Source organism: Parus major, chromosome 4, assembly GCF_001522545.3.
Source record: "Parus major isolate Abel chromosome 4, Parus_major1.1, whole genome shotgun sequence".
Taxonomy (NCBI): Eukaryota; Metazoa; Chordata; class Aves; order Passeriformes; family Paridae; genus Parus; species Parus major.
This window is the reverse complement of record NC_031771.1, coordinates 12,630,557-12,644,918: the sequence shown is the minus strand read 5'-3', so window position 1 is coordinate 12,644,918 and position 14,362 is coordinate 12,630,557. Positions and strand designations below refer to the sequence as shown.

At 37.1% G+C, this 14,362-nt stretch overlaps 1 protein-coding gene across 1 annotated transcript in view; it reads left to right on the top strand.

The window, feature by feature from the left end:
- Window positions 1-14,269, top strand: part of ABCE1 (ATP binding cassette subfamily E member 1) — a 16,807-nt gene extending 2,538 nt beyond the window's left edge. Inside the window, exons 2-18 of the mRNA XM_015624226.3 lie at window positions 3,340-3,504; window positions 3,814-3,899; window positions 4,409-4,506; window positions 4,895-5,012; window positions 6,901-7,038; window positions 7,183-7,252; window positions 8,327-8,423; window positions 9,373-9,462; window positions 10,058-10,179; window positions 10,836-11,057; window positions 11,473-11,532; window positions 11,617-11,675; window positions 11,851-11,961; window positions 12,048-12,190; window positions 12,284-12,406; window positions 13,385-13,496; window positions 13,740-14,269. Coding sequence (XP_015479712.1) covers window positions 3,402-3,504; window positions 3,814-3,899; window positions 4,409-4,506; window positions 4,895-5,012; window positions 6,901-7,038; window positions 7,183-7,252; window positions 8,327-8,423; window positions 9,373-9,462; window positions 10,058-10,179; window positions 10,836-11,057; window positions 11,473-11,532; window positions 11,617-11,675; window positions 11,851-11,961; window positions 12,048-12,190; window positions 12,284-12,406; window positions 13,385-13,496; window positions 13,740-13,787 — 1,800 coding nt within the window. The 5' untranslated portion in view covers window positions 3,340-3,401 and the 3' untranslated portion in view covers window positions 13,788-14,269. The remainder of the gene's footprint in view (window positions 1-3,339; window positions 3,505-3,813; window positions 3,900-4,408; window positions 4,507-4,894; window positions 5,013-6,900; window positions 7,039-7,182; window positions 7,253-8,326; window positions 8,424-9,372; window positions 9,463-10,057; window positions 10,180-10,835; window positions 11,058-11,472; window positions 11,533-11,616; window positions 11,676-11,850; window positions 11,962-12,047; window positions 12,191-12,283; window positions 12,407-13,384; window positions 13,497-13,739) is intronic.
- The last annotated feature ends 93 nt before the right edge of the window (window positions 14,270-14,362 follow it).

Sequence of the window (14,362 nt, the reverse complement as noted above, 5' to 3'; positions counted from 1 at the left end):
GGAGTGTGCATCTTCATGCTGCTTCATTGCTTCTATTCCCCCCACCACATACTCTAATAAATGCTTAGTGTACATACTTAGTCCTATGACACCTTCAAAACTAGTCACCACAGATGGGCATTTTCCCATGTAAGTTAGAATTAGGAAAAAAACCAAACTTGGCTGTTTCATTGCTTACCAACCACAGTCTGATTCAGCTGTGAGTCTGATTCAACTTCAGTCTGATTATCCAGCCAAGACTGTGGAGAGCTTGCTGAGGTTGGCAAGAATTGCTTGTTTCAAGCCTTGGTGTTTGAGAGCAGCCCCATCCCACTCTCCTGCCTTGGAGCTTCAGGCTAAACCCCAGCTGGAAGGGTGGGTGGCTGAGGGGAGATGTCCAGGCTGCTCTTGGCACTGCTCAGCAGGAACTTTGAGCAGGGTTTGTGGGGCTGGGGAGGGTGGCCTGCTGAGCCATGGCAGGTTTGGCTTCTGGGGCTCGCCTGTGCAACCTACAGAACTGGTTCACTGCTGCCTGCAGCTCAGGTGGAAGATCCACAATTGTCTGTCTGTTCAGGCCTTGGAGAAGGGGCTGACCCATGTTAGGCGCTTCCTTTAGGAAAACAGAGAGGGAATGATTCACCCCTCTTCAAATACTTCCAATTCTCTTCACAGTGTAAACTGCAGGATTTTAGTGACAAGCCTTGAGATGTCTTCCCAAAGAATGTATCTTTTTTTGAAGTAATGACAACATCCAGTATCTGTCCCCAAGAAAATTACCCTGACTCAAGCACCTTTATAGTCTTCAAAAATAAGGCTTGCAGTTTGTTGTTTTCTGATGTATTTAAGTGAGAACTGCAGACCCATTATTCCATGCCTGTTGGCCTGATCTATGGATGCAGTTTCAGTGTTCAGCCCTACTTTGTCAGTCTGGTTTGGCAATACAGAACTGTTGAATCACTTTAAATTTATTTTTTTTTAATATTCAGTCATTTATTTGAAAACATCAGCTGTGTTAATAGGACTTTCTGGCTTAGGAAATTTGAATTAGTAAAGAAAAAAAATTAAATATAAGTAGAAACGGCCACAATAAGGTTGGCAGTGTGACTAATAGTTACATTCATTTATAGGTGATGAAGAATATCTTTTGATACTAGTTTAAAAATACTTTGGAAACTGAATAAAGGAATAAGACTACCACTTTTGAAAGGAATCACTTAAAATATTTGTACCTATGGTAGTAATGGATTTAAGGATACAATAATGTCTGCTTTTCTGACCTTTGCTGTTGGCTATCTATCTTCTAGATATTGCAGTGGTATCTGGAGGATTCCTTCCAACTGAAGTTTATAGAGTAGAGTTTAATGTGATAAATGTGCCATGCACCCGTTTTATTATTGCTTCCTTCAGGAGTTTGCAAGTCACAACCTTTCTTCATCCAGTAGCCATATATAGTAAATATAGTCTGTAAACCACTGCAGGATGCCTTGGTTTGGTGAAGCAAAGGTAAGCTGGACGTCCAACAGAAAAAACTTCCTTTAATTAGAAATGTTGGAATCCTTTGGATGCAACTGCACCTTTGCACTGTGTGAAAACCTGAAGTACTTCCAGACGGCTTCCCAGTTATATCATTGAACTTGAGACAGCATTGAAATGATTTTGAACGTTTTTGAACATCTGTAGGGCTGCCATCCATTTATTTAGTAAATAATGGAAACGCTTTGTACTTTATGGCATCTATTTTTATCAAAAAAAAAAAAAAAGTTTGTCATCTGTAATATCTTAAAATCTTCCAAGAGCCTCATAAATCAGTTGTCTTTGTTCTGGAGCTGGAGGGAGTTGTCCTTAGGTGTGCCTTGTTCATAGGAAGATAAAAGTTGTTATTGTTATTTTCAGTATTATGAGTGAATACAGTAAAGGAAGTATAAATGTACTGTGTTCCTGAGGGCTTTCATCTACATGTCTTTTAAATACTTCCAGGAATGGTGACTCCACCATCATGGTGACCCTGAGCTGCCTGTTGCAGTGCTTGTCCGTCAACCTTTCAGCAAAGATAGTTTTCCTAACATCCAATCTAAACCTCCACTGGTGAAATCTGAGGTTGTTTCCTCTTATCCAGTCTCGTGTTATTTTGGAGTAGAGCCCCATCCCCCACATTGCTATACCCTCCTTTCAGACCGTTGTAGAAAGTGATAAGGGCTCTCTTGAGCCTCCCTTTCTTGACTAAACACCCTCAGCTCCCTCAGCTGTTTCTCAGACCTGTGCTCCAGACCCTTCCCAGCTCCACTGCCCTTCTCTGGGCTTGCTCCAACACCTCTGTGACTTTCTTTAGTGAGGGGCCCAGAACAGGACACAGCACTCCAGGTGAGGCCTCACCAGTGCTGAGAACAGAGGGACAGTCCCTGCTCTGCTCCTGCTGGCCACACTATTGCTGATCCAGGCCAGGATGTCATTGGCTCTCTTGGCCCCCTGGGCACAGCTGGCTCCTGGTCAGTCCCTGTCACCAGCACCCCCAGGTCCTTTTCCATCAGGCAATTTTCCTTACAGCCTGCCCCAGCCTGTGGCACTGCCTGGAGTGCCACATGGGCAAGACTCAGCACTTGGCCTTACTTACTGATCCTCAGCCCATGGATACAGCTTGGCCAGATCCCTTTGCAGAGCCTTTCTATGTTCTTTATAAAGAATTTTACTATTTTATTGAAATCTATTATAGGCATTGATACCATATTAGGAAATGCAGAATGTAACTGTAGTTATTCAAATACTAATGAAACTCAGGATTAAAGAATCAAACATCACCATGAATGTGTCCTTACATTGACTGCTTTACTTTTTATATGCAATTACAGATTTTCACTTTGAAAACTGGTTTACATTTTACACTGTTTTAACACTTTTATACAGAATATTGGCATACAGTTTGTAAATGTATATTCTAATCATATCCTTGGAGTAATAGTTGTAGTTACAATTTGACGGTGTGAACAATGGTGCTTTATTTTATACAAGACAACTTGTAAAACTAAAATTTGGAGCTTTATAGATTCTTATGTTCTTACTACAATGTGGTTTTTTTGGAAACAAATCCATTTTCAGATACAATCACAATTTTATTTTTACACTGGAAAAATAGTAATGGGATGGAAAGTTGATGCTAAAAATTTGTGCAGTTGTCTACACATCAGTACCCTTGTTACTTGTATCTCTGACTTTGTTCTGTTTGTCACATTGCTTAAAGGAGGAAAAAATAAAATAATTTTGCATTTTTCAACTCTGCACTCCACTAACAGTAACTTATGATATGTCTGTTCTCTGTGCCATCAGTAACATGGTCTCTTATGTTTTGGATTTTTTTTCTTTAAGGTCTGGAAGACTCCCACTACTCCTTCTAACTGGTGTATGTGTTTAACCCTAAATTGTGCATTATGGCAGACAAATTAACAAGAATTGCAATAGTCAACCATGACAAGTGTAAGCCAAAGAAATGTCGTCAGGAATGCAAGAAGAGTTGTCCTGTGGTTCGAATGGGTAAGAGATACAATGTAACAAAGTATTGAAGCAGTTTGAGATGGTTTAAATCAGTTTTACTAAAAGGAATGAGCTTTTATAACTGATAGATTTTTGTGTATCATTCAAGGTTTTCTTTATTCATAAAGCCTTTAGAAATATCACTAAAAGCATGAACAATTCTTAGTAATAGTGACACTTTTCAAGCCTTTGAATAATCTGAAGCTTCAGTGAACATTTATCAGTTACATGTTCCTCTGTGGAATTTAGTAGGCAGGAATTCTGATTCACCAGAAACTTTACTGACATTATCGTAATTTTTCTCACCAGGAAAACTTTGCATAGAAGTCACATCACAGAGCAAAATAGCATGGATTTCAGAAACTCTTTGTATTGGTTGTGGTATTTGCATCAAGGTAAAAATTAAACTGCTTTATTTAAAGTGCTAAATTTTCCTAATTTTACTATTATATTTAGTAATGCATACTGTAACTTCAAAAAGCAGTTTTCCTTCCTGGACTAATCAGACCAAGTTAACTTACTGTTTATAGAAAGTGAAGAACTGCCACTTGACTGAGTTGGTTGGGTTGCAAGGTGTGGGTTTTGTTTGTGGCTTTGTTTTTGCTTGGCTTTGTTTGGGTTTTTTGTTTGTGTCTGTAGACACCTAGCAGCAGAAAGATGTTATTTTGTGAAAGGTGGAAAATATATGCAGTGTGCCTTATTTGTATGGTAGACTGACAGTCCAAATTGCAGACTATTAGTTTGAAAAAAGTGGTATAGAACTTCCTTGTCAGTTTGACCATGTAAAGGAAATTGGGTAGAAGTCCATTTAAAAATGTAAATACACAGCTAGGTGCAGTACAAAACATAGGCTTTTGTTAATAAATTGTGTGCACTAATAATCTATAATTTATATCAATTCCAGAAATGTCCTTTTGGAGCCTTGTCAATTGTTAACTTACCTAGCAACCTGGAGAAAGAAACAACACATAGATACTGTGCCAATGCCTTCAAACTTCACAGGTATTGTATTTTTCAAATATCAAAGAGACAAAAAATCCAAGTTTTTGATAGTGTAAACATGGTGCACATCAAAGTGTACTTGGTTCTTACCCCAGTAGCTTCCTTTTAGAATGCTGATTACATTTTTCTTATTAGAAAGTATTATAATGAAATAAATTGGCATTAGGGATCATTTTACAGAGCCCCTATTTAAAAAAAACTGTCCATAAATATTTCTTATGCTCTTCTATTTTTAAGGAATTTGATATAATTTGGGTTAGATATTTGCAAGTTTACAAAGGCTGTAATAATCAGAAAGTCTGAAAATGTGCTGCAACATTTACTTGACCACTAAATGTTGGTGTGTGATGGCATGAATCTAACCCAAACTTACCAATGTCTTCTACAGGTTGCCTATCCCTCGTCCAGGTGAAGTACTGGGATTAGTTGGAACCAATGGTATTGGAAAATCAACTGCCTTGAAAATTTTAGCAGGAAAACAGAAGCCAAATCTTGGAAAATATGATGTATGTATCAGCAATAAAATAGAGTTAGCTTTTTTGATAGTTGTGTTTATATTTTTGGACTGAGCATTTTTATCCGTGAGCGTGATATTTTTGTGGGGATGTTGGCACTTTGTCTATTGACAGCCAGTGACCTACCCCACACAGGACCAATAGTAGAAGGTTATTGCTAACAAAGGCTTTCTTGCAAATTGTGTGTATCTCTCAAGAAAGATAAGGGTACTAATTGTAATTGTAGCTCACAGAAGATAAAAATCAGAGGTAGGTTTCTGTCTTGAAGTCACACTTAAGGGCTTGTTTTGGTTTTTTTTTTAATACCAGTCTTTAAAAAATGTCAAGATTTTCTCCCTGCATAATTCACCTGTTCCCATCAGGGATTTCCATAGCCCAGGTATTAGAGTTTCCTCTAAGTTACCTTTGTATTTATCTGAACAGCTCCAGTGTCTATGAGCGCTTACCGTGTGTCCTTGGGATCTCTTAGCCATTTTTATCTTTGATTCTTTTGAGGAAGATTTCTCATAAAGTATGTTGTTTCTGTAAGTTGTGGTTGAGGGTACTTTCCACTGTACACCTGAATACTGAGCTCTGAAAAATCCTTAGTTTCTTCATGTTACTAGTTACTTAGAAATAAGTGAGAGAGTTTTTGAGAACCAGACATGTTCTTGAAAACAACTTGTAATCTGCTGGTATCCATGGGAAATTCATAATCCATTTTCCTTTGTGTTTACTCCAAGTCAAACTCCAGCCAGTGAGCAAAATATTTTACAAGAGCTTCTTCACATAGCACTACTCCAAAGGGTGAATACATTAGAGAAAAGACATAAATAATAACTACTAGGACTCAGCAGTATTTCAGATGCTACTTCCTTATCTTCAGATTGCACAGGGACAATTGAATTCTGGTGCACACTTTTGTCCTTCAAGAAGCACTTGTAAGAACAAGTGTGTTCAAACTTTCTTCAGCAGTTGCTTTACCTGAAAAAGTAATGTTTAAATAAACTGCTCATTTCATGGCTTCTATCTAAAGCTGCAAAGAAATAATAATTCCCCAGCTACATTTAACATTGTCTTTCAAGTTTGGTTTATATTATTTTGTGGACTTCTTGTTTCAGGTGTTAGTATTGCAGAAATAGCAAAACTTTTGACTTTCTGAATGTGTACTTAATTGAATTACCATGCTTCCAAAATCAGACTTTGCTGTGAAGGAGCCATATCAGTATGACCACAGAAACACGTGGTATGAATTGAATCTTCCATGTTGCTTCTGCTCTAAAACTGATGAAGCATTTCCTCTGTGTATTTGCTTGGTTTGGAAATACGACTGTGTCAGTCTGATTCCATACTGTTTATCATCAAAGTAATTAACTCAGCACCCCTCAGAGTAGTACAGTTTGCACTTTTTCCTGGGTGATTGCTCTGAACAGTTCCTTTTATTTTCAGTTTGTCATTTTTTCCTTTGTTTTCTCCTTCTGTTTCCTTTGAAATGTTTGCTAGAAGCAGAGAAAATTACCAGATTTGTTGCATCTTCTGTGCAAGTTTGTGCTTTTATCATTCCAGTCCTTTTCCTTTGGATTAGCTGTATCAGATAGATAATAAATGTGGTTAGACTAATCAATGCTGTCATTTTCCCCATTAAGTTGTTTCTTAACTGTGCAAATTTAATTTTTTTTTTTTTTGAAAGCTAGTGAAACCTGTGAAAATAAGTCTCTAAACTTTGTTTTTAGAATGTTTTTTGGGATTTCTTTGGTGTGTTATTGTAGTGGTTTTGGGTAAAACCAGCACAGTTATCTTACAAGCAGTGTATTTGCCTTATTGATTTGAATTTAAAATTAGGGGTTCTTACTACGTTTTTAAAAGGTATAAGTAAACCCAGGCTCTAATTTTGTCACAGGATCCACCTGACTGGCAAGAAATTTTGACTTACTTCCGAGGATCTGAATTACAAAATTATTTTACCAAGATCCTGGAAGATGACCTTAAAGCTATCATTAAACCTCAGTACGTGGACCAGATCCCTAAAGCTGCAAAGGTGAGACATTCCATGAGTTACTAGAAAGCTGTGACCTTCTTCTGTAATACTTCCCATGTGTTTAAAGGTTTTATTGAGCAGCATAATTCAGAACTGTCTGAAATTTTTAATGTTGGTTGGGTTTCTTTATTATTTATCATGCAGGGAACAGTGGGATCAATTCTGGATAGGAAGGATGAAACTAAGACACAAACTGTTGTATGTCAGCAGCTTGGTAAGTAATTTTGTACAATCAAATTTTAAAGCATTTGAGAAGTTCATATTTATGGAAACAATCAAGTTACCATAATGTGATAGAACATGTAAATTATACCAACTCAAAAAAAAAGAAAAAGTAAAGATACTTTAGTGTAAAGCCCAGGGCATGCTGTAATATGAGTAACACAAATAATACTTTCTGGTGGCAAACTAGCTGATACATGCTAGTTAACAATCTAATCCAGTTTCTGTTTCGTAGTAAAAAGTGCTTATTTTTAAATCTGGAAAAATTCCATCTAACATCTCCTGTTCTTGCTTGATCACAAATGTGGCAAAATCTGAGCATCCCCCTAGGAGAACCACTGCATGTAAAAAATATTATCCTAATATATCACACTCCCCACAAATCTTGTATGTATCTAATTTTAGTGGGAGTAACACTGACATCTGAGATTAATAAAATTAATAAGAATATCTGCATAGTCCAACCCTAGTAATGTTTTGTAGGTGTTTTGTACTTAGTTGTTACTAAATTTAGTTGTTGCTAAATTCACAATGGGATTTTTTTTGGTGGAACTGGATAGTGAAGGTGGGGCTGCCATTCTGCCACCAAGAACATGGGCTTTGAGTCACACTTAATTTATTCAAACTATTCTTGAAATGTGGTGTTCATTAAACTGCTTAGAAAATACCTGCTTCACCCATCTGCTGTAAGGTTTGAGGGACTTGATTTTCCTGAAAATCAGAGCTCTTCAGCCAAGTCTGACAAGAAACACTTTCAGAACTGGTATCGTTTCTTTTTAGGGCCAGAAATCTTTACCAAGTGTTAGGTGGAAGAAGAAATAGAATTTAGTCTTTCTGCATGATAAGAAGCAGCCATGCTTCATAACTCATGCTGCAGGAAAATCATAACTTGCTGTGATTTAGTATGAGCAGTATGATACTGATGCTGTATAAAGTGAATGCTTATTCTCCTTCAGTTTTCTTTTCATCTCTGTAGAATGTTTGCTATGTTTATACATGTTTCTATAAGTAATAAAAATATGTTCTTTTGGTTATAACATACCTAAAATTAACCACTTATTTGCAGACTTAACACACCTGAAAGAAAGGAATGTTGAGGACCTTTCAGGAGGAGAACTTCAGAGATTTGCTTGTGCAGTTGTTTGCATTCAGAAGGCTGATATGTATGTTTAATTTACTTCTGTTACACATTACTTCTAATAATCTGTCTCAGAATATGGTCCTCAAATTTACACTTATTCTTAACAATAATACTTTTGTTAGAAATATTGAAAACTATTTAAGAATTATTAAATGACTATTAAAAAAACAGATTTTGGCAACTCATCAGCTGAAAGCCATATTTACTTCATATGTAATCTCTGGATTCTGTATACTTTTATTTATCTGTGTGGAAATAGCTGATTTCAGAAGCTGGTGTTAGATTTCAGCATCACAACCTCATAACCTCTTCCTAATCCCACCTAAATGTATCCTGTTGGACAGCACACCTCCCTTAGCCTCTCTGAATGAGAAAGGCGCAGCTGCTTCTCCACCTCTTGGAAATTGAGTCCCTCCTCTCCTGTCTTGCAAGCGGGAAATTTCTGCCTAATCTTTGTTGTTTTCTGGCTCCCTGGGACCAAGACAGCAAGATCAGAGGAGTTCACAGTGTTTTGGCTTTTTTTGCTTTCATGAATTTTTGATTGGTTGGTTTTGTTCTGCTTGGGCTGTTGTTTTTTGTTTGGTGTGAATTTCAAGTGGTTTTCCTTGTTCAGTTTTCTGTTTTTGGAAGATGTCCTTCTTGCAGTCTTCTAAAATATTTTTGGACTTTTCAGTTCATGTTAAATTTAAGGTAACTCTGACTGAGTGCATGGGAATCCTAAATGCTGATTCTTGTAACTTTTGATAACTTTGTCACAACTTTTGGGAAAGTAATACTTAACTGACTTTCACATGACAGTCTGTAGAAAATGAAGGCAGGTGTGCACAGTTCTCATTTTTTTTCTTGCTTTCTCAGTAAAAATAATGATAATTTTTTATTTCCATGTATTTAATGGTTGAAATGCTGATATTATGTTTGAATAAGTAGAAAGCTTGCATTCACTAAGACTTCATTTTTCCTTTTGGGATTAGCTTCATGTTTGATGAACCTTCCAGCTACTTGGATGTCAAGCAGCGTTTGAAGGCTGCCATTACTATTCGATCCCTAATAAACCCTGACAGGTAAATACAAGCTTCAGATGCTTTTCCAGACTGTAACAATGCATGACTGCTTACAGAGGGAAGAAATACCCAGTCCATCCTCTCAGAAGTGCTCACTTCTCAATATGGTACACTAACAAATGTTTCAGATATTGCAAGTCAGTAATGTTTTACTCTTTTGCATTTTGGAAGCTTATTTCCTGTAATTTCTTGTCTCATTTCAGAATTTTGTAATAAGGGTGGGAGAATACTGGTAGTTGCTTTTCACCTGAATATTGCTGTTTCATCCCTTTCTCACAAAGATTTTTTCTTCTTAAATGTGATAAGTTTTTTTCACTCAAATCAATCAACATCCTTCCACTTACTGTGCATAAAGAAGTTGCCAGTTTACACTGAAGATGGACTTCCAATTTATCATTCACGAATTTATTGGACAGTTTAAAAAATGTTTGTGAGAGATTTGAACTCTCTCCTTTTTTTAGTATAAAGTGAAGAAACCATATTAACTAAAAATCATGTTGATAACTCCTGTTGATGCAAGACTAGAGTAAGAAAAAAAGAAAGAAAAAACGTTTTACATTGAAGTAAAAAGCATTTTTCTGGCTCTGTTTTTCAGGTACATTATTGTTGTAGAGCATGATCTAAGTGTGTTAGATTATCTCTCTGACTTTATCTGCTGCCTGTATGGTGTGCCAAGTGCTTATGGTGTTGTTACCATGCCTTTCAGCGTAAGAGAAGGTAATTCTTGTCATATTTCTCTGTTTAAACATACCCAAAAGAGACAGCAAAATGGTAAATGGCAGTTGTTTGCTATATAAATATGTCCTCTTCCTGTTACAGTTCAGCAGTGAAAAAACTTGATTTTCTGCAGAATTTCTGTGTTGCATGATACTAAATTTGTAACTCAACCCAAAAGCCTTCATTATGAAATGCCCTTTTTCTCTTGCTATGGACATAATTTTGATGCTTGCAGGTGTTTTGTAAACAGTGGAGTTACACAAAAGACCCTATAAGCAGTAGAGAAAGGGCAGGAGACAGGTTGCACAGTACAGAGGTGTATAAGTGTTCAGCTGAATTAACGTTATTTGTAGTACTGAGAGTCAGTGAAAACTGGCTTTGACAGAATGGGCCCGACAGCAGGAGTTCCTTTAAACTCCACACACATCACTAACAGTGGGTTTTCAGGAAGAGCTGCTCCAGCCATTCTGGTTTTTTTCATTCAATTTGCATAATGTGCACACCTTAAACGAGGAGGTCTTGTTGCTTCTTTTAACATAGCGTTTAAAATCCAGCATTCTCTTTACCTGAATGGAATTTACAGCCAGGAATTGAAATTCATCTTGTTCTACTTTGTTACAGACCTCTTTTAATGATCTTTTTTCCTCCCATTACAGGCATAAATATTTTCCTGGATGGCTATGTTCCAACAGAAAATCTAAGGTTTCGAGATGCGTCTCTGGTATTTAAAGTAGCTGAAACAGCTAACGAAGAAGAGGTTAAAAAGATGTGTATGTACAAGTATCCAGGAATGAAAAAAAAGATGGGAGAATTTGAACTATCCATAGTAGCTGGAGAATTCACCGATTCTGAAATTATGGTGATGTTAGGGGAAAATGGTAAGTGCAATTTGTGTTGGAAACTGCTTCTCCAGCCCTGAATATGCTCCCTTCTTCACTTAGGGAGCCAGGTTTCAAAATTACTGGGTTTGAGTCAGATTGAGCTGCTTGTTTCCTGGTGAAGACACCGCAGCATGAGTCCCCTGACTGGGGAGAACATGAAGTTACCGAGTGTTAAAGGTGCCACTGTGTTTGCCTGTTACCCCATTTAAAAACTTAGGTGGCAGTTTTAAGATGTCACTTCCATTTGAAAAAGCAAGTAGTAGCAAACACTGGAATATAGGAATTCTCAAAGCAGTCTAATTTTAAAATGTATTCTTTATTAAATAGTCTTTGCTGTTGTTCTTCTATCAGTGACTTAATTGTTAGAGGTTTAAATTACTAAAAAGTGATAAATGTGTAACTTGTATTTTAGGAACTGGCAAAACAACATTTATCCGAATGCTTGCGGGAAGACTTACACCTGACGAAGGAGGTAATGTGTTACACCCAAGCTGAAACCTATTTTAAGGATACTGGAAATTTTCTTTTTTACATTATTAATTTTGTCTTTTTATAGGTGAGGTTCCAGTCCTAAATGTTAGTTACAAACCACAGAAAATCAGCCCTAAATCTACGGTACATTTCAGTCTTATTTATTAAGTATCATGTTTGCTACAGAATGCACAGATGGAAATTCTTTTATGCCTATTTTATATCTATACCTATTTTAGATAGATTCTTTGTCTTGTTCTGTTTCTGCTTGTTTTCTTGTGGTGCATAAAACTGAATAGCAGCATTTTCCTTTTGCTAGGGAAGTGTCCGTCAGCTGCTGCACGAGAAGATCAGAGATGCCTATACACACCCCCAGTTTGTAACTGACGTGATGAAACCTCTTCAGATAGAAAACATCATTGACCAGGAGGTATTAATTTCTTGAATCAACATCCTCATTGTCTTAACTCTCCACCTGTTCCTGAACTAAGCATGGCCTTGTTTCCCCCACACCAGGTTCAGACGCTGTCTGGTGGTGAGTTGCAGCGTGTGGCGTTAGCTCTTTGTCTGGGTAAACCTGCAGATGTTTATCTGATTGATGAGCCTTCAGCATATCTGGACTCTGAACAGCGTCTGATGGCTGCCAGAGTCATTAAACGGTGAGTACACATGGTGGGCAAGGAATTGATATTTGCAGTAGTATTATGTTGAGTTCACATTACTGTCTTTTTCCTTCTTTCTCCTCATTTCAGTTTCATTCTCCATGCTAAAAAAACAGCTTTTGTGGTAGAACATGATTTTATCATGGCTACGTATCTTGCTGATCGTGTGATTGTTTTTGATGGCATTCCTTCCAAGAACACACTGGCCAACAGGTGAGAGATTCTTTGGGATTACTAAACAAGATTATTATCTCTGCCTACCGAAATTTAAGATGCATCCATGGCTGTCTCAAGGGTTCTGACTTGTTTTGAATCGTGGAACAGGAAATGGGATTGATCCTCCCTTACAGGCTGCCTTAAACCAGAGTTGGGGCAGGGTTGGGGAACATAACCAAGCCCTCAAGAACTAGATCAGCCTTAAGCAACTGCATGATGGCTAAATTACAGTTGGAAGAGACCAAGGAATGAAAAACGTACTAACTGTAAACTACCCTTCTCAAAATAACTTTCCGATGTATTAAAAGAAAACAGCATACTCATGGTACCTGTATGCAGATGTACTGAAGGGCAAGTCTTGATGCCAACATGTAGTGTGCATTGTTTTACTCCTTCAGAGCTGTTCCTTTTGATGTCTGCTTTTGTTCCTGTAAATAATTTAATGTAGATTACAGAGACTTTTTGATGAGCAGCCTTATCAGAAACCAGGCTTTTAGAACAGTGAGTACAAGGCAGATGAAGTAAATACATTGGTCTGCCATGTGTCTGTAATCCTCTGCTACCCTGGCTTTGGTGGTATTCTTCCCAGAACACACATGTTGGAATTCAAAAATCAAAATCATTCACTCATACTCGAGAAAGCAATGTTACGATCTTTGCTAGATTTGTGAATGGTGAAAGTGTTGGAGGTTTTTTCCTTGAATATAAGTAAGTGTGCCAGCACACTCGTGTAGATAGCAAAATAAAAAGAAAGTAAAAGTCACAGCTGGAAGCCACAATGCGATACTACTCTCATCTTTCAGCAGCTTCTGAGACAGGGTTCAACTAGAAATGTAGCACTTGATGTTATGTCAAATACAGCTCACATTTGCATTTCCAGACCTGAGTGAGCTTAGGATAGAGATCAAAGTTGCCTGTAATTGGATGACAGAAAATTTCTAAAATTGTAGCTAAAATATTCTTCTCTCTCAACAGTCCACAGACTCTTTTGGCTGGAATGAATAAGTTTTTATCTCAGCTTGAAATCACTTTTAGAAGAGACCCCAACAATTACAGACCAAGAATAAACAAACTTAATTCCATCAAGGTAAGAGAGGAACATCTTTACAGTACAGGAGCCGTAATTGTTTAATATGAAACCAGATTTTAAAATATAGAACAAAATGAAGATTGACAGGGCAGTTCTGCTGTGCTGGAAAAACAGCAAGTGTAAACTAGGAAGAGGAATAAGGGAAGCAGAACGGAGTTTAGATAAGTGTCTTTTATTTAATTATGTTCAAGTCTGCCAAAGACTACTTCAAGTAATGGTGACCTTTTTTCTCTTCCCAAGGATGTGGAACAAAAGAAGAGTGGAAACTACTTCTTCCTGGATGACTAAATATTGAATCCCAGCATCTTTTTAACTGGCATCCAGACATGCACATTGAAATCTAAACAGCTGTGATGAGATGGCTCAGATCAGGTTTTAGAACAATTAATCTTTTGGAGCTTAATATCTTTTGCTGCATTTAACACGAGACAGTAGCAGTAAACATCCTAGTCTGAGTAAAACTGCCACTTTGTATATTTTGGTGACACAGCCCTATTTTCAGTGTAATAATTTCAAAATAGACCACCTTGAAATTGTGCAAATGGGTCTCCTGATTTTTCAAAATTTAAGGGAGATTTTCAATTCAATATATCCTACTCATGTACCAAGTACTGACTGAACTTCCTCATTTTAAAATAAATCTCTGAAGCTGTTTTCTGTATAAGATGAAAGTTTACTAAGAATGTTACGCTACAGGAGTAACTCCTTTTAAAAAGGTTAAATCTCTCTGGCTGAGGGTTTCAAAAATAAAATATCCACCTAACTTACAACTCTTCTGTGACACTGCAGAATTTCTTTAATTACTTATTCAGAAGCATGTATATTTATATAATCTCACACACCCTTTTCTCACATTGTAGTGC